This window comes from Penicillium waksmanii, assembly GCF_028829765.1.
Source record: "Penicillium waksmanii strain IBT 27052 chromosome Unknown utg000010l:1.0-3698451.0:1.0-3701458.0, whole genome shotgun sequence".
NCBI lineage: Eukaryota > Fungi > Ascomycota > Eurotiomycetes > Eurotiales > Aspergillaceae > Penicillium > Penicillium waksmanii.
In genome coordinates this window covers 2,870,984-2,895,421 of record NW_026643256.1, presented here as the reverse complement: position 1 = coordinate 2,895,421, position 24,438 = coordinate 2,870,984, and the positions used below count along the sequence as shown (strand labels likewise).

Sequence of the window (24,438 nt, the reverse complement as noted above, 5' to 3'; positions counted from 1 at the left end):
CGGGTGCCATGCCAGCGGGTGCGGGCGTGAACACGAGACTCCTAGTTACTAGTAACTAGATAGCTACTAGTACGTCTTCGTCTTCAATCGTTACCTTCTCCGCGGCTTTTCTGCCGATTCTCCCGAGTAGTCCACTACATATGCACACAAGCGGTTTCTTGGAACAAGAAAAAGGTGAGGCTAAGCTAGTATTCTACCGTAGCCAATGGATATGATCGAGTCGATCCGGCTCCGATGCGATCACTGTCATCCTGGGCACATCACATCAGTCTGCCTTGCGGGATTTTGACTCACAGCACAACTCCTTCCTTCATTCCTTCTCAGTGGGGAAGATCATCTCAAATCCCTCAAAGACGGTATAGCCCCGTTTCTAGATCCATGGCCATGACCTCGTTCATCTGCATAGCCAAAATCTGGGGGCGGAAAATACATCTACATAAATGACCCGTGACATGGTCTGGGCTTCGTTCTACTATACCCATTCAGGAGATAGTAATTAAGCACGGAGCATCTGTATACATGTACAGAGTTCTTACAACGGCGTTCTCCGTGAGTAGCTCAGGCTATATGGTTTGGTTATCCTGACGATCCCCCCTCAAACAACCGCTTGGCCCCCCCCGGCCCCCCCGGCCCCTCCCAGGGATCATCCGCGCGATTATTTTACTTTACCCTCCCTGCCATCCTAACTACCGATTCTGAGTACAGATCACCACGAACGGGAGACACCTGTCACATAGTCTACCCCTTAGTCCCATCGACCCGTCCCACCTAAGTTTCAGCTTTTGATTTTCATTTCCTTTCTCTCGCATACCATCATAATACGAGGTACGGAGTTCTAATTAAACCACATCTAAAGATCGCGAAGATCATGGACTCTAGCTGTTCTATACTTAGCACGGTCATGGGATAGGATCCCCCGGGGGCCAAATTCTAAACGCATATCTCATTTCCCCTCCTGACGAAATTATCGCGCCGTCCCCCCTTTCTTTGTTTTTTCTTTTTTTGTTTTCTATTCTCATTTTTGGGGGGCCGTGGTTAGAATTACGAGGTCGGATGTGATTGAGAGTATCGTTGAAGATGGATGTTCCAAGGTTGTTGCTTACTACCAAGCACTCTTCTTTGCTGGGTGGGAGGGCCTGTCAGTGCAAGGCGGGATCCCGAGGGCGGCGTCACGGGGGAAACGTTCAAGCTGCAGCGAGTGAGTCATGTTCCAACGTGAAGTATTTTAATTAAATTAATTCTTTTTTTATAGAAGAAAATTAAACAGAATAATAGTGGTTTTCAATCTCTCGATTTTCCACATGATGTGCTCGAATCTTGTTTTAAAATTGAGTCATAACTTGGAATGCTTCACCTGTAGGTATATATATATATCTGTCCTGAGTGGTCTATTACCTACCGGTTGTCCTAACTGGCATCCGAAAAGAGAAAATAAAAAGAAATTAAATCAAATAACTTGAAACGAAGAGAGAATTGAAATAAAATATCCTATTTAATTCATAAAAGAAAGAATCGAAAGGGTTGGTTGGTTGGAATAGTGTTAATTGAATATGTGCTGCGAAGCACCGCCACTCCGCGCATGGTAGTCATACAGCCTCCCCAAGTAAAATATAAGAATAAATCCATCATGATCCACGAAGAAGATCCCAAAAAGTGCCGATCGGCGTTGAGCTGAAATGCAAAGTTACGGCCAGCAGCTGAAAAGACACTTGGGCCAAAACAGTCCAAGTGTCAACGGAACCATATACCTGGTTTGATGGTAGATTTGCCAAAATGGCAGGACGAGGCATTGATTTGCCCAGTCGCGGGTGGTCTGTGGTCTGTGGTCTGTGGTCCGTGGACTCTTTCTCTTTCTCTTTCTTTTTTCTTTTGGCTCAAATGCAGGAGAACACCGCGCTGGCTAAATGCAATGCACGCGAAAGTAACAGGGGAGGTGGGGTAGGTTAAAAAGCAAGACAAGGGAAACTCCTCGGCGTCGAGAGGACGGCGGAAGGGGTATTGTAAGAGATGGTGGGAATAGTAGTAGTAGTAGTACTGGTGGGTGAGGGGATGGATGGATGGATGGATAGTTGGCGTATACTCGCCAGCACTTGGTTGAGAGGTGATACCAGCTCACCTTGTGGACTTATCGAAAAGTTACAGGTGCAAGACTCGGGATGGGTCTTGGAGAACACGCCTACGGTATGCGGCTATCTCGTTGGCCACAGTGATGAAATCTTTCACCTTGTCACGTCGCATGCCGTTGATGATTTCTTTCAACCCGGTGCGGTACTTTTCTTTTTCTTCTTCGGTTTGGCCCTCGCGGAGAGCTCCCATTTGAACTAGAATTTTGTCATCTGCCGAGGTTAATAGCACTGTGGTCAGCATTCGGACCGGGTAATGAGAATAGGCGGAGAGGGTATGGTGGTGGTGGTGGTGGAAGGGGATAGGCAAAGGGAAGGCAAGGAAACGACGGGAAGAAAGAGATTCTAGAGAATCACCGGTTCTCGTTGCAGTAGGGGCATGGCAAGACAACCAAAGTAGAGATGGGAACCATATGGGGTGTGGTACACGGCTTCAACTCGTCGACGCACCGCTTGGAATTATGTCCCGGAAATGTTGGAATCCACAGGTGTTGTCGTTACACACACCACCAGCCAATTCATATGGGCAGAGCATTTTCATCGAATCAATATCATGGCTGTATGTTAGCGAACGGTAACCGTCCGAAACGTCGTTCAGGAATTCGGGGTGAAAGCGATATGCCTGGAACATCTTAAGCGGACTGATGTAGGGGGGTAAATTTGGGGTCCAGTTGCGAAGGTGATACTCCGGTCTGCAGGCAGGGTCAGTTCTTATACAATGTCTCACAGGAGAGGTGTTCGTACACCAGGTGCCCCAAGAATTTCGGTTATCTGTCGTGGCTCCCAGGCCGGAACGGGAGGCGGCGCACTAATGAATACTTCATTCAGAGGCTGTTCCTTCAAAGGAGCGGAATTCGGAGGACCGTCCAGAATGGCGAGCGGGGCGGGGCTTAGGGGAGGACTATATGCTGAACCAGGTGATTCTGCTCCAGTATCAGGCTCAGGGGGGCTCATAATCTTCTGATTCCTCCGACGTTTCCCGTCGAGATTGCTCGGTTTCTTGGGCTGGACTTTGATCGTGAATCATGTCGTCTTCTTCAGCTGCTGACAGCGATTGCGTGGGCAGAGGATGACCTGATGTGTTCGAGTGATCGATACTAGCCTCGGCAGCAGCTTCGAGGACAGGCTCTGCATCGGCAGGAGGGCTTGCGACAGGAGCCTCTTCTTGAACGGATGGTGTTTCCTCGAAACTGTCACTATCATCGGATTCATCCATGGCAGACCCACCAGAGTTTGATTCAGAAGGGGATGCTTCCCCCTGAACATCCTCCATGTCGTCGATTTGCGCTGTTCGGTTGACTTGAGCGTCGGGCATGTTTGTCACCGCCTCGGCGTTGGGTAAAACGTGTGCACTAGGAACGGGGCTGCTTTTGGCATCTGCAGAAACCGTTGCAACCGGCGAAGCTAAAAGAGAATGTCAATCAAAATGCAAATGGGTGGTATCGAGGAAATTACTATACCTTCTTTAGTAGCGAGATGCTGCTCCTTGATCTCAGCTTGTCGGCGAAGCTCATCAAGATCTTCTAATGTCAAGCCATCGATCTCATCACTGAGTCTCTTGAGCTCATCAACAAGTAGAATGCGTCCTTCTTTGCCCTTTGTAATTTCTGCTAGCAGGATGTTGGCCTCTTCTCTGCAGGCAGCCAGACGCTGCTCAGATGACTCGATTTCATTATCTAGTTCTGGGAGACCAGACTCAATCTCTTTCATGCGCAGGATCTTAGAACGGATGCTGTCCAACTGTGCGATATCCATGGAGGCGAGAACTCTGATGGAGGATTCACTAAAGGTATTAATGAGATCCGGCCGATCCACAAGAGTAGAGATATGAGTGCACGTAGTCGGTGCCAATTTGGAACCCGAGGCCGGGGCGGCAAGGGCAGAGGGAGTTTCGGGAATATCCGCACTGGCAGCACTAGATTGTCCACTCGAAGAGACAGTTGAATCACCCAAAGGGAGAGGCGATTGTGTGCGGCTGGCAGCAAGCTTCTCTTTTCGCTTTCGTTCAAGTTCTGCGATCCTGCGATGCATAGCCTGGATCTGGAGATCCCTTTCGCGGATACTCTCTTGATCGTGCCCCTGGAGGGTAGAGCTAGACATCCTTCCGGTTGAGGAATTCCTTGAAAGAGCTGGTTTGATGGCGTCGAGGGAAGGAGCAGGGGCCGATTCCTGTTCCGGACTGGAGTCCACGTCCATATTCGCACCCTCGTCATCACCGTAGAGAGACTCATCTTCGCTGATGTCAATGATAAGCTTGCTTTCTGAATCAGAGGGGGCAGCAGAGTAGCTGAAAGGCTTCTTCGGCAAGTTGGCGGGTTCATCAAAATCAGAAGCCCGAGGCCTCTTCCGCTGTGCTGCCCGGGACACTGGAGTCGAGTCGACAGCAATAACCTGGGAGGCCGGAAGAGTAGAAGGCAAACCGTTTTCTGGATCGGAACCCGTTAAGAGGAGGCCTGGAAGTTTGGCGGGATCGGAAGATGGCGGAGGGGGGCGAACAGGAAGAGGATGCTGCACAGCTGGGGCAACGCCCTCTGAAAGCTCATCAGATTGAGCCGGGTCAGAAGGAGCCTGGCTGAACTGTTGGTTCTTTTCTTCCCTTTTCGTCAGGGCTTGTCGCTTGAGCTCCTCAATCCTTTGCCTTGCCAATTCTGTTTTCGCTCTGTTTTTTCTCTCTCACACCAGCTCCGTTCGTCTTTGCCGCTGGGGCTGCTGGCGGGGTTGGAGTAGGAGTGACCTTGGGAGAGACCTTGGGTTCGGATGCTCTCGCAGCGGCTTTGGCAGCAAGCATCCGGGCAATAACCTCCTTTCTTTCCATGGGCTTCGTAGAGCTCGGGGGAGATGTATTCGTGGCAGGCTTCTGGGATACTTTTATCGCTGGCTTTTTCGACTTGACTTCCGCACTGTCCAGAACTACAAGCTCTGTGGGTTTCACTGCAGGCGTAGGCTGTGGAGCAAGATCTTTCGTCTTGGGCGCATTGGATGGCTCCGAGGGGAGGGTGATGGGCGCGGCTTTCTTCTCAGGTTGGGGCGCAGCGACTTTAATTCCGATATCTTCGTAAAGTTGCTTCAAGAGTGCTGGGTTAATACCCTCAGCTACTAGCTCATTGTACCGGATGTTGTGAGGCGCAAGGCTAAGTAAAGCTCCCTGTGCCTGGACTCGCAGCTGTGCTGCTGGAATGGATGGCTGTGAGTCCTCCGAAGTCGCTGTCGTCACTTCTCGTTTTTGCATCTCGATCGCACGGTTGACCACGTCGGGATCCGCGGAAACTGACAGAGGGGGGTTGTAGGCTAAAAAAAAGTTCGTGATCGGATTAGCCGGCGGGCTGGAGAAAGATCGAGATAGAGAAACATACGCGAACTGCTTCTGCTAGACGATCGCGATGAAAGTGCTTCACCTTCTTCCAAATCGTCATGTGGCACAGAAGATGCTTGAACCAGACCGGGACCTCTGGCAGGTCTCGAGGCTTCCGTCACCCTGTAGGCTGGGCTTGTTTCTTCGTCGCCGACTTCGCCATCTTCACGATTGGAATTGGTGTAACTAGTGGCTCTCGTCTGTGATTGAGAAATTTGCGCTCGACTCGTGTCTGCTGAATGCGCGTCCCAGGGTCCGGGTGCAGGTTGTGAGGACCCCGGTGGAGCTGGAAATTGTGGATAACCAAGTGGAGGCATGGGCGTGGGAGGAAATGACTGTGCCGGCATTTGTGATGGATCGAGCGGTTGCATGAAAGGGAAAGGAGGTGGATAAAAAATCCCAGGACCAGTTGGTGCGCCGTTGGGAGGCATGGGGATGGTCGCGTTTGGGTCAAAACCTCCCATATGATATGGGAAGGGTTGGCCGGTGTTGGCGAGAGGTGGTGGGATGGGAGGAGGATACTGGCCCGGTGGGATATTCGGAGGCATCATGCCGGGATAAGGAGGAGGCCACTGTGCATAGCTGGGGTGACCCCCATATGAAGGGGGTGGTTGACTATTTGACATCGTGAAGCAAAGTTTCAAAAATGTCGACGTGAATCCCAACGGATAGTGTGAATCGACTGATGTCAAAGTAAACTGAGAGGGTATGTGAGGGCGGCTAGATACTCCATGTCATGGCGGTTGGAGTTCGATAAATCGCAAGTATGGTGGATCCTAGAAAACTCGCGGCGGTATTCTACCGTGTCACTCTCGGCGCCCACTGAAAGAAGGGTGTGGCTGTCGCGCGTGGATCGACAAAGAGAGGAGAGAAATAGAGGTGCTAAGTGCGATCGGGGTGGGAAGGTGACCGAAAGTCAGGATCGAAAGGTGAAAGATGAGGTGAGGAACTTGAGGTGTGTGATAGGATTAAGCGCCGCGAAAATGTTGTAATGCAGTCATGTGACCTTGCATATGCGTTCCTCGGGCGCCCGCGATCGCCGGTCCGTGCAGGGCCAAATGTAAACAAAACACCTTCTCCGCCTACTCCAACTTCCAACTTCAGCTGCATCGACGTAACTCTACCCACTTGCTGTTTCCCACCCCTCACCTCTTTCCCTTTCCCTTTCCCTTTCCCTTTACCTTCCCCTTTCCCTTTCCTCTTTCTCTCGTGTGTCGCATATTCTCCTCCTTGCGACTATTTGCCTTCATTTGGCTATGCGAAACGAAAACAACTGGGATCTAATGATGTACTAATTGAACCCACCAATACGCAATGCTTCCCTCTCAACTGAATAGCTCCCCCAAGCGGGCTAATGCATTTGGTCGGTCTTCGCCATCCCCAGCACCACACTCACAGCAAAGGCCCAAATCAGCTATCATTACGCCTTCAAATGGATTGGAGTCGGCAAGAGGGCATCTCCGCAACTCCTCTGTCTCACAACTGTCCCCCGCACGGTCTCCGGCTTCAACAACCCGTGAACGATCAAACTCCGGCCGTAACAATGCTTCCTCCGGAACCTTTGCGCCAAGTTTTATCAAGTCCGAGGAAATGCGACGCAGTGCGGACCAAATCCGTGGACTGGAGGGCGACAATGATTTTTCCGGTAACAAGTACGTCTGGCTGAGGGATCCTGAAAAGGCCTTTGTCCGTGGCCTTGTCTTGGAAGAGTTGGAGGGAGGCCAACTTTTGGTCCAAAGTGACGATGGAGAGGTAGGAGCTTTCGGACTCTTCGGTCTATGGACACAGTGCTGACACTTCGGGTAGCAACGCGAAGTTGAAGCCGATCAAGTCGACAAGGTCAACCCGGCCAAGTTCGACAAAGCCGACGATATGGCCGAGTTGACACATCTGAACGAGGCCTCCGTGGTACACAATCTCCACACGAGATATCAGTCGGATTTAATCTATGTTGGTCGCCTTCTTCGAACAGGCGGACTGTGAACTTGCACTGACACTTTTGCCTACAGACATATTCCGGTCTTTTCCTGGTTACCATCAACCCTTACTGCCCACTCCCAATCTATACGAACGAGTATATCAAGATGTTCAAGGGTCGTGCGAGGGAGGAAACTCGTCCACATATCTTTGCGATGGCAGATGAAGCATTCCGCAACTTAGTCGAGGAGGGTGAAAACCAAAGCATCCTTGTAACGTGAGTTTGGCGAAATCATTTCGTCTTGCTGCAAAGGCTAATCACTTCAACGCTCAGAGGTGAATCCGGTGCTGGTAAAACCGAGAACACGAAAAAGGTCATCCAGTATCTGGCCGCAGTCGCAACCTCAGATACTCCCTATGGACGATCTGGAACTAAGAATCTCACAAATCTTTCACAACAAATCCTTCGTGCCAACCCTATCCTCGAGGCATTCGGAAACGCTCAAACAGTCCGGAACAACAACTCTTCTCGATTCGGAAAATTCATTAGGATTGAATTCTCACGGTCTGGTCAGATCTGCGGAGCATGGATCGACTGGTACTTGCTTGAAAAGTCACGAGTTGTCAAACCCAATTCCAACGAGCGTAACTACCACATCTTCTACCAGCTGCTCCAGGGAGCGGACAGGAAAACTCGAGAGAAGCTGTTGCTCGATAACCTTCAAGTGGAAGATTTCTCATACACCAGAGATGGAAATGACTCTATCGTGGGCGTTTCTGACAAGGATGAGTGGAACTCTCTCGTCGAAGCATTCCACATCATGAATTTCTCCGAGGAAGACCAGATCTGTATTCTACGCACCATCGCCGCAGTGCTGCACCTTGGCAATGTATCCGTTGCAAAGGCGAGCGCGCGTGCGGAGCAGGCAGCGCTGAATTCGGATGGACATGCGAGCTTGGAGAAGGCCTGCCAGCTTTTGGGTATTCCAACAGAACCCTTTGTCAAGGGTCTCTTGAACCCCAAAGTCAAAGCTGGTCGGGAATGGGTTGAAAAGGTCCAGACTCCCGAGCAAGTTCGCCTCGCCCTGGATGCGCTGTCTAAGGGTATCTATGAGCGTGGCTTCGGGGATCTTGTGACTAGAATCAACAACCAGCTCGGCCGTTCTATGGCTGATGACAATTATTTTATTGGCGTGCTGGATATTGCTGGTTTTGAAATCTTCGACAACAACAGCTTCGAACAGCTCTGCATTAACTATACCAACGAGAAGCTTCAACAGTTCTTCAACCATCACATGTTTGTGCTGGAGCAGGAAGAATACGCGAGGGAACAGATCGAGTGGCAGTTCATTGACTTCGGCAAAGATTTGCAGCCGACAATCGATTTGATCGAATTGACCAATCCAATTGGTATCTTCTCCTGCTTGGATGAGGATTGTGTGATGCCTAAGGCCACAGACAAGTCTTTCACCGAGAAACTTCACTCGCTCTGGGACCGTAAAACGCCGAAATACCGCTCCGCTCGCCTCAGCCAAGGTTTCGTTCTCACACATTACGCCGCCGAAGTCGAGTACACCACGCATGATTGGCTCGAGAAAAATAAAGATCCTTTGAATGACAATATCACACGTCTCCTGGCGGGCTCCGAACAACCACATGTCGCCAACATCTTCGCCGACTGCGCTGACCCCGAGTCAGGAGGCGACTTCCCTCGCAGCCGGGTCAAGAAGGGCCTGTTCCGAACAGTAGCTCAACGACACAAGGAACAGCTCGCAACTTTGATGAGCCAGCTTCATTCCACTCATCCCCATTTCGTACGTTGTATCTTGCCAAACCACAAGAAACGACCCAAGATGCTTCATGCACCCTTGGTTCTGGATCAACTTCGCTGCAATGGTGTCTTGGAAGGAATTCGCATTGCGCGAACTGGCTTCCCCAATCGACTACCTTTTGCCGAGTTTAGGCAACGATACGGGGTTCTCTGCCATAATATGCCGAAGGGCTATCTGGAGGGCCAGCGCGCAGCTCAAATGATGCTTGAGAAGTTAGGCATGGACCGGTCTTGGTATCGCGTTGGTCGGACCAAGGTTTTCTTCCGAGCCGGTGTTCTGGCCGACCTGGAAGAGAAGCGAGATGAGATAATTCGGACCATCATGACCCGTTTCCAATCCCTGGCCCGAGGATTCGTCCAGCGCCGTATCTCGAACAAACGCCTATACCGGGCCGAGGCAACCCGTATCATTCAGCAAAACTTCCACTCATATCTGGAGCTAAAGGGTAGTCCCTGGTGGCGCATGTTCTCAAGGATGAAGCCTCTCCTTGGTGATACGCGTACTGCTAAAGAAGTTCAAAGAAGAGATGACAAGATTAAATCTTTGGAAGAGAAGATGAAGCGAGATATTTCGGATCGTCAAAAGGTCGACGAGGAGCGCAGACGTACGGAGATGGAGATCCAGAAGATCCAACAGACCTTGGAAAGCGAGCGTGCCCTTGCCCTCGACAAGGAAGAAATATTCAAGCGTCTGCAAGAACGAGAAGGAGAGCTGGCGGAAAAGCTCTCCGAGGCTATTGCCGATCAGGAGAGTCTGGAAGAACAACTTGACGAGTTGGTTGATGCGAAGAGGAAGACTGATGAGCAGCTCCAACTCCGGATCACTCAACTTGAACAAGCCGGGCAGATCATTCAGACACTAGAGGCCGAGAAGAATGACGCACAAGCGCGCTTGGCCGAACTCGATGAAAAGTTTACTGAAGCCGAAGGTCGATTCTCCGGCAAGGATAACCAGATTCAAGAGCTTGGACAAGAAATCAAGATGCTCCAAAGTCACTTGAGCCTCAAAGACCGAAAGCTCCAAGAGCTTGAGACCAAACTCCTGAAAACAGATCAAGACCTTGACGTTAAGCTTGCCAACACCTCCAAGGAGCTTGACAAGTCGAAGAAACAAGTTCGTGACCTCCAGGACGACAATCGGTCCGTACGTCAACAAATTTCTGAGCTCTCTGCTACTTCTACTGGCTATGAAGATCTCTTGCGACGGAAAGAGAGCGAAATGGCCGTCCTCCGGAACGATGCAAAGAAACACAGCGAAGACAAGCAGAGTATCGAAGTTGAGAGGAAGTCTCTTTCAACTCGACATGACAACATGCAACAACGTCTCCGTGAAGTGCAAGCGGAGAGGGATGCTATGCGATCGGAGAAGGCTCAGCTTGAGCGTGAAGCGGCCGCCGTCAAGCAACTCCTTGAGGACAAGAGAACCGAAGATGCCGAGGCTGGCGAAAGCAGGAAATTCCTAGAACACCAAGTGCATGACCTCAAGGACCAACTGTTCAAGGTCGAAGCAGACCTCAGCCGAGAGCGTCAATCAAGGGACGATGTCCAAATGCTCTCTGACCACAACCTTTCGGACTTGAAAACCAAGTATGACGCTCTCAATGAATCCAAGATTACAATCGAGAGGGAGATGTACATTCAGCAAGACACCCTTCGCCGAGCCAACGAGGCCCGGGCTCATGCGGAGACTTCACGAAAGGATCTGCAGAGCGAGTTGATCAAGCTCCGTGACCGGTTTACGAATGTTGAGAGTGCTCGTTTGAACGCCGAGGCCGAAATCGAACGCAAGATCAAGAACCAGGCCGATGAGCGTATCACCAGTCTGCGCAAGGATCTAACCGAGAAGACGGAACTACTTGAAGATATCGAGGCGGAACGCTCTGAGCTCGCCGCTCGGGTTCAGGAGCTCACCCATGCAATTTCCGAATCTGACAATTTCCGTATTCGCCATGATCAGCACAAAGAACGTCTAGAGCGAGAGCTGGTTACCCTGCGAGGCCGATTGACGGCTTCCGAGAACGACAACCGATCTCTGCTTACGAAGATCCAACAAAAGAACCTTGACATTGCTCGTTCAACTTCCAAAGCGAGTGACAATAATAGACTCCGGTTGACCAATCTTCAGAAGGAGAAGACCAAACTCGACGAAGAAAACAAGAGGCTGGAGCGTCAGCTTGGAGAGTCTCAGCTTGCTATCACATCTCTTGAAAAACAAAAGGAGAAACTGGCTTTGAGCCTGGAGGATATAAACCATGAGATCCAGAGGGAACACAAGACCAGCCGCAACGCAGAGAAGGCCGCTTCTACTGCCAATATCCAGCTTGCAGAGGCCAACCGAAACCTCGAAAACGAGCGCCAGCTACGGAATCAGGCTCAATCAAACACCCGCCAAATCCAGGGAACACTTGATAGAAGCAACAAGGAGGTCGAGGAATTGCACCAAAAGCTCATTCTTCTCCACCGGGTGTTTGAGCCTGAAGCGACGGAAGTTAGTCAGTCATGGGAAGCAGTCCAGCCACAGTTATCCAAACAGGTTGACCTCGCACAAGTTATCGACACTGTGCAGCACAAGCTAAAGGTCTCTGAGGAGAAGCATGCCAGAGCTGAAAGCCAGCTTGCCGAGATACGCCGCCGCCATGCCGATGAGATGAAGGACTTGGACACCAAGTATTCCTCTTCCAAGCGTGCCTTGCTCGAAGAAATCGATCAGAATGAAGTGGCCAACAACCGTACGCCACAGCATTTCCGGAAGAACTCCGAAAACGCGCTGAAGCGATTCTCCAATCCTTCGACGCCCAACAGACTCCACAACGTCTATGAAACGGCGAATGACTCTGCTCGCTCTGACAGGACCGTGGATACCGTCGGGTACCAGAGGCGTATGGACACCGCGGCTGAGATTGAAGAGCTGCAGAACAAGCTTCAGATGACGGAGATGCAAAACCGCCATCTGCAAAGCCAGATTGAACACTCAACTCCTGGTAGAGACATTTGGCAGGATGACAGCCCATCTGTCCGTCGTATGAACCTCCTTGAGCGCGAGAACGGTCGTCTCCATGATCAGCTTGATGACTCTGCCAAGAAGGTCTCATCTTTGGAACGCAGTATTCGTTCCGGTGAATTGTCGCTGCGCGATGTCCAGGCCAAATCACATGAGGAGCTGTATGACCTGATAAACTCACAGGAGCAGTCCCGTCGCTCGCTGCTTAAGGTCCACAATGAGACCATGGCTGACTTCGGCGAGGCCAAATCTCATTTTGAGAAGCTCAAGCGCAGCCGTGCTTCTCTGGAAGTTGAGCTCCGTGACGCCCGCTCCGAAACCCAGGAGATGCAAGAAATCCACGACCAGGACGCGCTCAGCCGCAACCAACTCCTCTCAGAATTCTCTGATCTTCAGATTCGTCTCGATTCTGAATCCTCGAGAGCCGCCGACCTGGAGTCTAGCCTTAGCCTATATAAGACTCGTGCTGATGAGTACTTCAACAGGATTGAACAAGCTGAGATTACTGTTCTAAAGGCTACTCGCGCCGAGAACTTCGCCAAATCCCGTTGCCAGGAAGCTGAAGAGACCTGTGCCCAGATTATGTCCGAGCGGAAGGAAATGGACGGTCTTGTGGAGGACTTGCAACGTGAAACTACCTCTCTGGAGGCTCGCATGGAAGACCAAGCTGCCGAACTCCAAGCTGCCTTGCAATCCAAGCAGCGTCTCCAGAACGAGCTAGAGGACTACCGCAACCAGCGGGCCATCGACATCGAAGACAAGGAGACTTCGATGGAGCAGACCAGACAAAAGTACCAGCGAGAGTTCTCCACCATCAACAGTGAACTTGAGGCAGAGCGGGAGCGTGTTCTGCACTCCCGGGGTGAGAACACCCGTCTGCGCGAGGAGCTTGAGGATCTTCGAAGTAAGTGGGATAACGAAGTTCTCAACAGCTCCACTTGGGGCCAAGGAGAAGGCCCGCCTGGACATGGTCATGCAAGACATCAGCAACTCGCGTGATGAAGCGTCTAAGGCACATAACGAGGCTCAAACAAAGGTGGTCTCCCTTCTTTCTCAAGTCCGGACTCTGCGTACCTCTGTCGATGATGTCACTGCCGAACGTGAACTTCTTCTGAAGGACAAGAAGATGCTGGAAGGTCGTTTGGCCGAGGCCGGCGAGCGCCTGGAAGATCTTGCCAAGGGCGAAAGCCCGTCTATGCGCAATGCGGCTAGCATGGATCGTGAGCTTCTTGAGCTCAAGTCTAAGCTTGCTCAGCAGGAGGATGTCTCTTCCGCGGCTGTTGGCAAGATGCGCCGGGCTGATGCTCTTAACACCGAAATGCAGAAAGAGCTCACTGCTGAACGCGAGGCCCATGCCCAACTATTCAAGGATAAGACCCGGCTTGAGAAGCAGCTCAAGGAGGTCCAACTGCGATGCGTGGATCTCGAAACTAAGGGCTATTCGTCCGGTAGTCAAGATGTGCGATTCCTGCACAAGCGCGTCAAGGAAGTAAGTTGTATTCTCTTTGACACCTAGATTACATGTGCTAATATGACACCCCCTGCAGCTCGAAACCCACCTCGAGGAGCAAGAGAACAAGAACAGTGCCGAACAGCGCTCCCTTCGGAACGTTGATCGCACTGTGAAGGACCTCCAATCTCAAATCGATCGACGCGAGAAGATCAATGTCCAGCTTACCGAAGATATGAACAAGGCCCAGGATAAGATTTCCCGCCTTCTTCAGAACATCGATGAGCTCAACCAAGGCGATACCGATACTCAAATGCGCGTCCGTCGCGCTGAGCGCGAATTGCGCGAGGAGAAGGAGAAGGTGCTCCGCTTGGAGCGAGAGCTTGGAGGGTACAAGATCCGCGGTAGCGTCATTGGTCGGCCCCCAATGCCTGCGTTCAGCGATGCTGGTAGCCGGAAGGGAAGTGCTGCTTATGGATCTAATGACGCCCTACAGCGGAAGCCCAGCAACACCAAAGGCTTTCTGTGAATAGGATGGAGGTAATTGTACTACGATGGATTGGATCTGGAGTCGCTGTTTGGGTGTGATTTGATTTGTTTTTTTGTTTCTTTTCTTTGTTCTGCTTCGGGTTGGCGTACATGTGCATTCGGAGAGGGACGACTTGGTTTTTTATTATTACTGATAGGTCCTGTTCATATTGTCTGAATGACCTTATGTCTTTTTCCGCATTGGGGTTGTATGTATCTGGTAGGGCTGTTTGATTTTTTTATGCGCGTTGAGGTTTGGAGTAAATACGCTCGATGGGTGTTATGATTCAGCTATCTACAATACGAGAAGAATTCCAGATTGATGTATAATCCCCAGAGGATAGTACCATAAGCAATGATCGATATACATACTAGTAACCATCACCAACGCTAATTTCTTCCACGTGCCGATGGATGCCTCACTTAGTATGGTCGAAGGAATCTTGATAATCAATCGTGACATCCATTCATCAAAATAACAACAACCCCACAGTATAGGGATAATACCAGTAGGTAAATATCACATGAAAGACACAATCAATGAACGTATCGGAACGAAACAACTCCATCCGCTCTCGCCGTCCCAGTAATAGCCGAACTACTAGCAAGCACACCATCTTCCATCTCAGCCCTCTCAATCTCCGCATTCTGCTTCTTCAAATGCCACTTAATGCCCAATGCCATCAACGCACACACCAGACAAGCACCGCTCATAACACCGCCGCCGGCGTAGTATCTCGGTTGCTGGGCATCTGGAAACATGTACGAGGTGTAGAAATGTGCCACGCCAGCACCCATTAAATTAACGATAGCTAATGCGCTTGCGCGCTTTGCTTTGGGACGCGGGAGTGTTGAGCTTAGCCAGGAGACGCAGAGATTATAGGGTGAGTAGGAACCCGCTGTCATGAGGAACATGCTGAAATAACGACCACCTGTGGATGGGACGAACATCGCCTGTGAAATGACGTTAGTTAGAATTGCGCAGCTATCTTGACTAATTAATAGCTTGGGTGTGGATCTGGTCTTACTAGGAGATTCCCCAGAAATGCGAAGAGTAAGGGGATGGCGATGTGTAAACCTCGCTCTTGTTTGTGAGCTGCATGGAAGGAGATCATCAGGGAGCAGATAAATGCGAATGCATACGGTGGTGCGGTTAGTAAGAGAGTGATGGTCTTGTTATATCCCAATGTGCCGACGATTGAAGGGAAGAAATTGTTGAATGACTGAGCTGTTAGAAGAGCCATTTGGAGGACGATGAACATGTATAGTTTCGGGTCAACGAGAGCTTGCTTGACGCCCCAGAGTAGGGAACCAGGGTCGTCGTCAGTGAGTCCGGCATTTTCATTACGGAGACGCCAGTCCTAGCATCAAGTATTATTAGTCCGTCTGCTCGTTTCGTGCTGAAACATCTTTAGGTTAGAGCAATAGTACTTACAGCCAGCAATTGATACTCGCGGTCCATCCACCAGCGCTTGGTGGTACCGGGGTAATCCGGGATGAAAGGGATAACAAGTAATGCGATTGCAATAGTCATCGAACCCTCAATAATGAAAAGCCATTGCTAATCCAGAGAACCCCCGCGGTTAGTACTGCGATTGGAAGTAATTACTATTCTGATATTGAAACAACTTACCCATGCCGGTCTACCCATTTTCCCCTCCATGCGAGCAACAATTCCCGCAGCTATTAGCCCACCAAAAGCACTAGCCAGCATATTCGCTCCATATAGAAGGGCGATGCGCGGGGGTAGTTCAGACCGCTTGTACCAGCAGGACATGAGGAAGAAAACTCCCGGTAGGAAAGGTCCTTCTACCAATCCCAGGACAAAACGAGACACGAATAGGCCTGCAAAGTTGCGGGTGAATGCCTGGCACATGGATACTATTCCCCAGGCTGCAGTGACGGTGCCGATATAGATGGAGGGCTTGACCTTTGTGATGATCAGATTCGAGGGAAGCTGAGTGAGAATGTCTGCGTGTGTTGTTTAGTAGCGTTTCCCCCCGAGGGAGTGGGATATTTGGATACTGTCTTACATCCAACGTAGAATATCATGAGGCAGGTATTATATTGAGTGTTAGTGATATCGAGTGTATCGGGTAGTCCGGCAATTTTTGCATTCGCAATATTGTTTCTGGAGTAATTCCAATGTTAGTTGGTTGAACCTGACAAAGGGCTGGAGGGACCAATCTGGGAGGGAAGACCATACCGATCGAGAATATTCATCAAGAAAAGAATCACCACGGATGGAAGTAAACAGGTATCCAATCGGCGAACTAGCCCCTTCTCAAGCTGCTCAATCTCATCGCTCCCCAAAGACGCCAACTCCACTGGAAGAGGCAGTTGCTGCAGCGGACCCGGCTTGACGTATTCAACAGCCTCCGTACCGGGTTTTGAATGTGCGATATCGTCCATTTTGAGGACTGGTACTTGCAGGTCTAAGGTCTACCTGCAGATTATGGTATTTACATTAAAAGCTTTCCAAGTTCCACACGATGACCAGCGCGGGGGCGGGTCATTTTTTATGTCTTCTATCTACAGATACGGCAAAATGGCATTCAATGAGACAGATATCGACGGGTTGGTTCCCGTAATCCGGGGTAAACGCAGAGAGGAGGGCGTGGGGTCGCCAATAGGAGGGACCTTATTCTCAATCTGATACGGGCTGGGGTGATCGAAGTATAAACACCGGTGAGAAAGCCGCAGTCGAGGCCTGGATGAAGCAAGGCACCTGGGCAGCCCCACATATCATGGCCTCAGTTCAAGGAAATCGTATCATTTTGATTGAGGAATTGTTTTTCTATTTGACTATCTGCCCAGGTGGGCTTTGATTCCAAGTTGTTAGGTTTGACCTGGATCAATTAACTTTAGCTGGATGTGGATGTGGATGGTGGAGTTGGAGATATCTCTATTTCTATGCCCAGGTAAAAGGTGTCACTGGATGATTTATTAGAGGAGCATATCATCCTTGAATGGCTGCAGCTACAGAATCAACTCGGACAGCAGTAAGCGAAGCTAAGATCCATCGAGTCGCTGTCCGTGGCTCTGAAATCTCGCGTGAGTTTTCAACCGATTTACGATTGTTTACTAACCACCGCGAACAATTAAAGAAGATTGTGCAATCATTTCAAGATTACAATTCGACACATCAAATTTATAGCACAAGAGAGTAGTTATATTGATTTCACCAAGAGGAAATTCTTACCGAATAGCCGATGTATAGAGAGAGCCTAATTTTCCAAAACACCAACCCAAGCCAAACAAGAGTGAAGAAAGGAACCCAGCATGAAGCAAAAAAAACTCCCGCAAGATTCAGAAAACAAGACCGGAGTTCAGAAATGAAATATGACTCATGAGAAGGAAAAGGAGAAGAAATCTCGAGATCCGAGAAGGTGGGAGCAACGCAATTAGCCATGACCACTCTCGGTTTCCAATGATGATGAAGACGCCAATTTGATATGAAGGAGATGATACATGGCGAGAGCCACGAAAGAAAAATAACTAAGAAAAAGCTGAAAAGGTTAAAATAAAACGACAAACAGACGCCTGCAGAAAAGGGTCTAATATACAACGGGCGACAAGGACGAATGATGAAACAAGGGGGTATCGTGATGAGAAGCAGCAGATGATCGGTCTAGTTTGGAATACACGCATAACCACGCAATACCACACACACGCGCGTGGTGCGGTGACACGGCAGAAACTACCGTTCCCCAAACTTCCCGTATTCCTGCTGCCACTTGAGGAGGTGACGGGTGAGCACGTCCATCATTTCCACACTGCTGAGGTCTTTGAAGTCTTTTTCATGGAATGGGGCGTCTCCGTCGCCGTCTGTCGTAGGTGGGGCAGACTCGCCGCCATCACTGATTGTAGATGCCATGGCGGCATCGATCTGTTCGACCATGCTCTTTAAAAGCAGGCCTTGAGAACGATCCTCGTTTCCTGTTGGGGTAGAGGAGTTCTCGCTGGCAACAGCCATCTCTACTTGCATACGTGAGATGAACTCAAGAATGGCCGCCACACGTCTCTTCATTTCAATCATCGTCGTGCGCTGCGGGTGCATACTGCGAGGCTTGCTGGGTCGCCCGGTATCTCCCCCATTGACGTGCGCACCGTTTGTGTTGCTATATCCCACTCTGGGAGAATCTCCGCCGATTTCGCGAGATTGCCCGCGACGTGGTGACTCGGTGCCATTGCCATTAACATCTCGATCTTTGGTGTATTGATTGCGTCCAACTCGGCCGCGGCGTGCAGGCGGACGACCTGACTTGCGTGTTGATGGGCGAGCTGGTGTGGGTTCTTGGGTAGGGGTATCCGGGCTTGCTTGTGCTGGTTCAGGCTCGCTCGGTACCGTTTTTACAGGAGATCCAATCTCAGGTTCGGATTCTAGAACCGGGATGTAAGCAAATACTCCGAAGTCGTTGAGGGGAAACGTCTCTCGGCACTCACCATCTCCTTTGCGTCGTTCTACTACTCTCTCCTTTCGACCATTGACAGCTTCAGGAGCTTCCACCTCAGGCTCCTCTGGTTCTTTGGGGGGGCACCTTATCACGCTGGCCCCGAGATGCGGCCCTTTGCCTCCGGGTGCCGTTCATTGCCGGCTTCGCTTTGGACTCATCATCAGAGGGAGGTTGGGACACGGGGTTGTTTTCCTTCGATATGGGAGCAGCAGGAGACGGAGAGCCGGTTCGCGGGCGTTTGGTGCTTTCTCTGTGTCTGGAAGTGGGATGTCAGCTACCGAACCACATGTCTAAATGTGAAGGAAAAGAAAGATACGCACGCTTCGCTCTCACTACGACTTCTCTTTCCCCGGCGGCTGGATGTATCATCGGGAAGACTTTTGGTATCCTCTTTGCTTTCTTCAATCGCTCGTCGGATTAGTTCTTCTTCATCGTAAGCGGCATCACGACTGTTCATGGTCGACCGTCGCTTGACATTTTCGCTTTCGCTCAGGCGAGATTTCGCGTCCTTGGAACGTTGGGATGAGCTCTCGTGGGAAGAGGCTCGAGAGGGTCGGGAGGAGGGCACGGAGGGGGCGGGTGATGATTTCGGATTGACGGGGAGGTAGGTGGACGAGCGCTGGCTGCGAGATTATTAGCATGTTGTCTCTTGAAGAGGAGAATTGGCAGGAGTATTGCAAGGAGAACACGGCCAAAGTCCTCCGATCGGCATTCAATTCCAAGTTGCACCTGAGCAACGAGAATTTGCAGCTTCGACTGTTCGCACCAGCCTGAGCCAGCACGAGCAGTCGCAACGCAACGAAACCGAATGGGGGGAGGGAGGGACGAAGAACAAGAAGCAGAAAGAAAGAAAGAAAGAAAGACGGGAGGATTGGTTTGCAAACATACCCATTTGGTTCGTCGCGAATGATGTGCAAGTCCTTTCGACACTCTTCACAGAAATATTCGTCGGGGCTTGTTTCCTCATCCATAATTCCCACACAGCCACCGTGCTGCCAGACTTTGCACGAGTCGCATTGGATGAACATGCTACCGATTTCATCGGAAAGCAAGTCAGATGAATCAGGAGGAGGCTGTTCGCCCTCCGGCTTGATTGCACTGCGACCGAGCAGGAGAGCTTCGCGACGAGAGGGGGGGGCAGGCCGGGGTAGTCCTGCTGGCCACACAAACACCGAGTTATTTCCTCCTCTTCATCCTCGTCCATTTCGTCATCTTCCAGGGGACGAGGGGGATCTTCTTCTTCGTCGTCATCATCGCGGGCACGTTGGCGCTGGCGCGTGTGTGGGAGGTCGACCCTCGAGCCGTTTTCGGTATCGTCGATGGACTGGGAGCGAGCACCGGTGGAACCTTGAGGAGAAGGGTTTTTGTGATTCGAGCGGGTGTTTCTCTCGCGTGTAGAGTTGGAGGAGCTGGCAGAGGAGTTCGTGTTGGTGTGTTGGAGGAGGGCAGGAGAAGGCTGGGTGGTGCGGGCTCTCGAAGAGCGACGAGGCGTCATGGTGGCGGATTAGGAGGGGTGAGAAATGCGAGGAAATAGGAGATATGGAATTATAAGGATTCAGAGAACAAGGTAGGAGATTCAACAGATCCTTGGTAGGTGGGCGTTGTGGGTGTTGGGGGAGCACCGCCTCGAGCCAGAGTGGTTGCGAGGGAGCTTCGTGCGATTGGGGAGCTTCTTGTGGAAGAAGGAGAGCAGGACAATTGAGGATCGCAGTAGAAACCGAAGCAGGACGTCACAGGGCTCGAGTAAGAGCCCGATGACTACATAGTCTGAGGAACGAAAGAAGAGATTGGCGGGGGTGCAGCAGAGAAGAAGAGAAGGAGAAAAGCGCCGGAACGGGACTCCAAAAGATCCTCGCCCGTCCTTCCCCGCTCTGCTTTGACGCGACATTCCACTTCCACTTCCACTTCCACTTCCACTTTAACATCCCCTCTTATGGCTTCCACTTACCTTCTCCCCCTCCTTCTAATACCATTGAATGATTCCCATTGTGTTCGAATACATCCCTCTCGACTATATCTCCCACTAGTATCACGCCAATGCTGACTTTGCCCCCCCTCGGCAGAAATCCGTTCCTCTCGCCACGGCTGCCCCAGGGTGCGGCTGACCTGCACCTCCTTCTCTCTCCTTCGCGATTACCGGCAAGGTCACTATCTCCTTCCATAGGGAATCCGGTTCAATGCTTGATCGGCAGGGGATTGACGCGAAAATGCACAAATTCCAGTCTCTGCGCCATGACATAGCTACTATCTACTAGGTGACTTATTCAAGTGGCGCTCATATTGGTCCCAAGCTACACGCCTCTGCCCAGTGTCTCTTTGGTGGGTTCCTTGGAATCTGCACCGCTCGCGCCCAATCTCTCCCTTTTCCTCCCCGAGGCTTTCTTCCCAGCGCTGCTGAATTGTGCTTGCTACAATCCATACCAACATCTTGCAGCTGAAAGATGGTGTAACCGTCACGGCGCTGAGCTGCCAGGATTGAGTTACCGGGGGTCGAGAAGCTGGAATCCAATCCGTACCAACGCAAGGCACCGGGGCTGTTACTCGCTGCCCGGAATGCAGGTACGGTAAGGTCGTTTCGTTTCGTTCAGAGCATAGCCTGATCGATTGGGATGAAACGAGGCTGTAGTCATCTTTGGTTAGGGCGTCCAGCTTCCCCCTCGTTTAGTGTTCAGGTACAACCTACTACTGAGTAACTACATATTAAGTACTGATCGGTACATGTTATCTATCTATCCGTAGTCACTGGCACCCATCAATTCCATCGCCATGCCTAACCCTAGCTGCTCCATACAGTACCATGTTGTTTTCCGATGAACTCCGCACTTTCGTTTCTTTCAGCCATGCACATGCACATACACATCGGGATATGAGACGAGCCTGTTGACATCGAAGGTCACTCACAATACCATGCACCACTACCACTACCATTAGCAGTGACACAGCCTGCTGTACTGATGCTGCGTAATAAGTACCCCAGAGTAGCTCGTTGGGTGCCCAGAATTCCCCAAAAGGGTTTAGCCCGCCTTGAAAGCCGAAATCCCGTGACCCTCTCTAGTCCTTCCATGCCAACCCCTCCGCCGTGCTTCACAAGATCCCTCGGGGCTTTTCTACGAGAGCCAACTGCATTCTGGTTCTGCGTTCAGTCCAGATCCTCTCCCTTCCACTTCCTGTCACCTCCATCCCTTGTTGGTGCTGGTGCTGAAGATTGGCACTCGTTGTGGGTATGTTCATATTCCCACTCCCCGTGATTGTGGAACGCCCGAGCCCGCTTGAATATTAAGGGAATGACAAGTTGGCTGTTTGGTGATCCCCCATTTGGCCCCTCTTGCCCTTTACCAAGATCTCCCTATTACTCCGATCCATGAGGACTAATCACCAGTCCTGACCACAGTGCCCGCCGTTCCCGCGTTCCTCCCCCACAGCCATATATTATATATCATCATTCATCTCGCTGGATTTCCCCCTCAACAACCATTACTCGGAGGAGGGGGAAGTAGGAATTAAGCGAAAACAATTCTGGCACATCCCATTCCACACATCGTGACGGTTGTGGTTTGGTTGTGGGCAAGTGTTGAGAACTTGCATGATGACTGCCACCCTGAGTATGTCAACTCGTCTTATATCCATGGGACCTCCTTGTCCAGTCGCCTCGTTGGCTATACAAGGCTCTCCAGATCACTCTCTACGGACTACGTAGTGTATTGGTTACTCGGTTACTGACGTCGTGTGTGCTTCTGCAGACGGGACGTTCAACTCGGCCCCTGACACACCCTCTGCCGTCTACCCCGATCGCCTGATCCGGCCACTTCCCAGAAAGACCCTCCGCTCTCGTTTATCTATCGACGCCGCCGACACAATTCTGTATCCACCAACACCGCCGGCCTCCCAAATCTTCTACGGCGTCCCCGGGGACTCGGAAGAGGCGGTCAACGACGCCAAAGTCTACGTGCAGCAGACTATCGAGTCGGACCGGCATGAACTAACCCCCGAGGCCGACACGCACCACGGATTCGAAACGACAGCTGAATTTGAAAGTGGGGACGAGGATGGGCCAGTAGTTGTTCGACGCAGCGCTGGATTTCGAGGTTCAATGTCACCGGGTTCGAGTACACACCCCCAGGGGTATTCCGGGAAAGACGAAGTCCCCAAATCTTCGACGGGTCCGGATGGTTATGACGCTTTTGAGAACACAAATAATAAGAAGAAACGAAAAATTCCCACGCCGGGGAATATGGGGGGCCACCACTCGGCACTGTCCCCCGAGTTTGCGAGTATGGGGTTGGCCAACTCCAGCCCTGCCCCGGCTGCGGCGAGTGATGGCATGGCGACTAGCACATACTATGGGAATGGGAACCCTGCTTCGCCCTTGGCCAGTGGGATATCAGGCTCTGGGCGAGGCAGGTTAGGACGTAGTTCCGCGCGGAGCAACTCCGGTCGAAACCCATTGTCCGCTAACGCCCAGAATGCTTGGATGACCACTCGTACTCCGAGTCGTCGGGATGGGTTGATGTCGTCTCCTGGACCACCTGGTATGCTTACCTGCTCATAAATGAGTATTGGGTCTATGCGACCAAATTGCGGGGTAATGCTGACTTGCTTCACAAGGTGATTCGGACCAAGGAATCATTTCCACTGCCATTGCGAACGCAGCCACCCTTTCCTCTCCGCCCCAGGGTTCAAGTAACGTCAGCCTGCTAGACCAGGAGAATACCACCCCGACTAAGACCCAATTTACTTTCACATGCGAGTCCGACTCTTCCAAAGGCATGGCCATGCAGCGAAGTCCGTTTCCTCTGCCCCACCGCTCGTCCACTTCGCCCCTTGCTGCGACCACGCAGAACCCCCGAGGATTCTCTACACAAGGGACGCAGACAAGTCCAGGCATGGCCGCACCCCCGGGCACGCAGCCGGCGCCAGGCGAACAAGCTCCCGTGGGCCGTAAGAAAAAGCGGTCACCCGGTAGTATATACTCGCTGGCAGCGCGTCAGCGCAAAATCCAGCAACAGTATAGCAACATCCACCACCCGCCTCGGTTGGAAGATATCTGGATCTGCGAATTTTGTGAATATGAAAGCATTTTCGGACATCCTCCCGAGGCATTGATTCGACAGTATGAGATCAAAGACCGCAAAGAGCGAAAGCGGCTTGCGGAGAAGAAGCGGTTATTGGAAAAGGCCAAGATGAAGGGCCGAAAGACGAAGAAGGCGACAAAGAACTCGAAGAATGCTCCTGGTCACCAGAACTATCAGCAGGGCTACGACCGTGCTTCGGTCGACCACTCCTCAGCTGCTGGATCTGGTCACCCGGATGATGATTATCTTGGACACGAGTACGATGATGATGAACCCAGTCCGATCCCCTCGCATGACCCCGTGTCTCCGGCAGACTTTAAACCGCCCCTCCCCCCGTCTGGCAATTATCCTAAACTGGCTGCGACGGCGGGGGATGATGGGGGCGCTGCAGACGCTGGGGCAAATCGGCCACCCTGACACTGTAATAGGTCAGAGCTAGTAGACTCTTCCCTTGGGGCGTAGTTTCATGTCGATTTCTTTTTTACAATTTGGATTTGGCGTTTTGGATTGACGTTACGAGTTTTGCATCACGAAAATCCCCTCTCCAGCATCTTGGGTTGGCGCGATTCATTTGGTTCATTTGGCGGGGTTCATTTTGAGGACCTGTAATTGTAATGACAGAATGGCCAGTAGGGCAATGTGCATACCATTTGAAAGAATCGTCAATTGTTCCGTATAATAATTCTCTTTCAAAGGGTTCGATGTAG

General features: G+C 51.2%; 5 protein-coding genes across 5 annotated transcripts; 2 read left to right on the top strand and 3 right to left on the bottom strand.

Annotated features, from left to right (window-relative positions):
• Positions 1–2,136: 2,136 nt before the first annotated feature.
• Positions 2,137–6,101, bottom strand: N7481_013035 (uncharacterized protein; the record flags this gene model as incomplete). The annotated part of the gene is made up of 7 exons (XM_057272254.1): positions 2,137–2,336; positions 2,574–2,745; positions 2,868–3,133; positions 3,198–3,527; positions 3,584–4,739; positions 4,801–5,411; positions 5,477–6,101. The coding sequence occupies 7 exons, from the start codon at positions 6,099–6,101 to the stop codon at positions 2,137–2,139; spliced, it is 3,360 nt and encodes a 1,119-aa protein (XP_057116442.1).
• A 688-nt stretch (positions 6,102–6,789) lies between these two features.
• On the top strand, positions 6,790–14,203 carry N7481_013034 (type II myosin; the record flags this gene model as incomplete). Its single annotated transcript, XM_057272253.1, has 6 exons — positions 6,790–7,227; positions 7,282–7,425; positions 7,485–7,669; positions 7,727–13,128; positions 13,157–13,713; positions 13,772–14,203. The coding sequence occupies 6 exons, from the start codon at positions 6,790–6,792 to the stop codon at positions 14,201–14,203; spliced, it is 7,158 nt and encodes a 2,385-aa protein (XP_057116441.1).
• Positions 14,204–14,739: 536 nt separating this feature from the next.
• Positions 14,740–16,614, bottom strand: N7481_013033 (uncharacterized protein; the record flags this gene model as incomplete). The annotated part of the gene is made up of 6 exons (XM_057272252.1): positions 14,740–15,156; positions 15,231–15,563; positions 15,638–15,763; positions 15,836–16,173; positions 16,236–16,333; positions 16,409–16,614. The coding sequence occupies 6 exons, from the start codon at positions 16,612–16,614 to the stop codon at positions 14,740–14,742; spliced, it is 1,518 nt and encodes a 505-aa protein (XP_057116440.1).
• A 1,288-nt stretch (positions 16,615–17,902) lies between these two features.
• N7481_013032 (uncharacterized protein) lies at positions 17,903–20,154 on the bottom strand (the record flags this gene model as incomplete). The annotated part of the gene is made up of 5 exons (XM_057272251.1): positions 17,903–18,679; positions 18,744–18,915; positions 18,980–19,282; positions 19,548–19,757; positions 19,832–20,154. 5 exons carry the CDS (start codon positions 20,152–20,154, stop codon positions 17,903–17,905), a joined length of 1,785 nt encoding a protein of 594 aa, XP_057116439.1.
• Positions 20,155–22,242: 2,088 nt separating this feature from the next.
• Positions 22,243–24,148, top strand: N7481_013031 (uncharacterized protein; the record flags this gene model as incomplete). Its single annotated transcript, XM_057272250.1, has 3 exons — positions 22,243–22,261; positions 22,400–23,188; positions 23,265–24,148. 3 exons carry the CDS (start codon positions 22,243–22,245, stop codon positions 24,146–24,148), a joined length of 1,692 nt encoding a protein of 563 aa, XP_057116438.1.
• Positions 24,149–24,438: the final 290 nt, after the last annotated feature.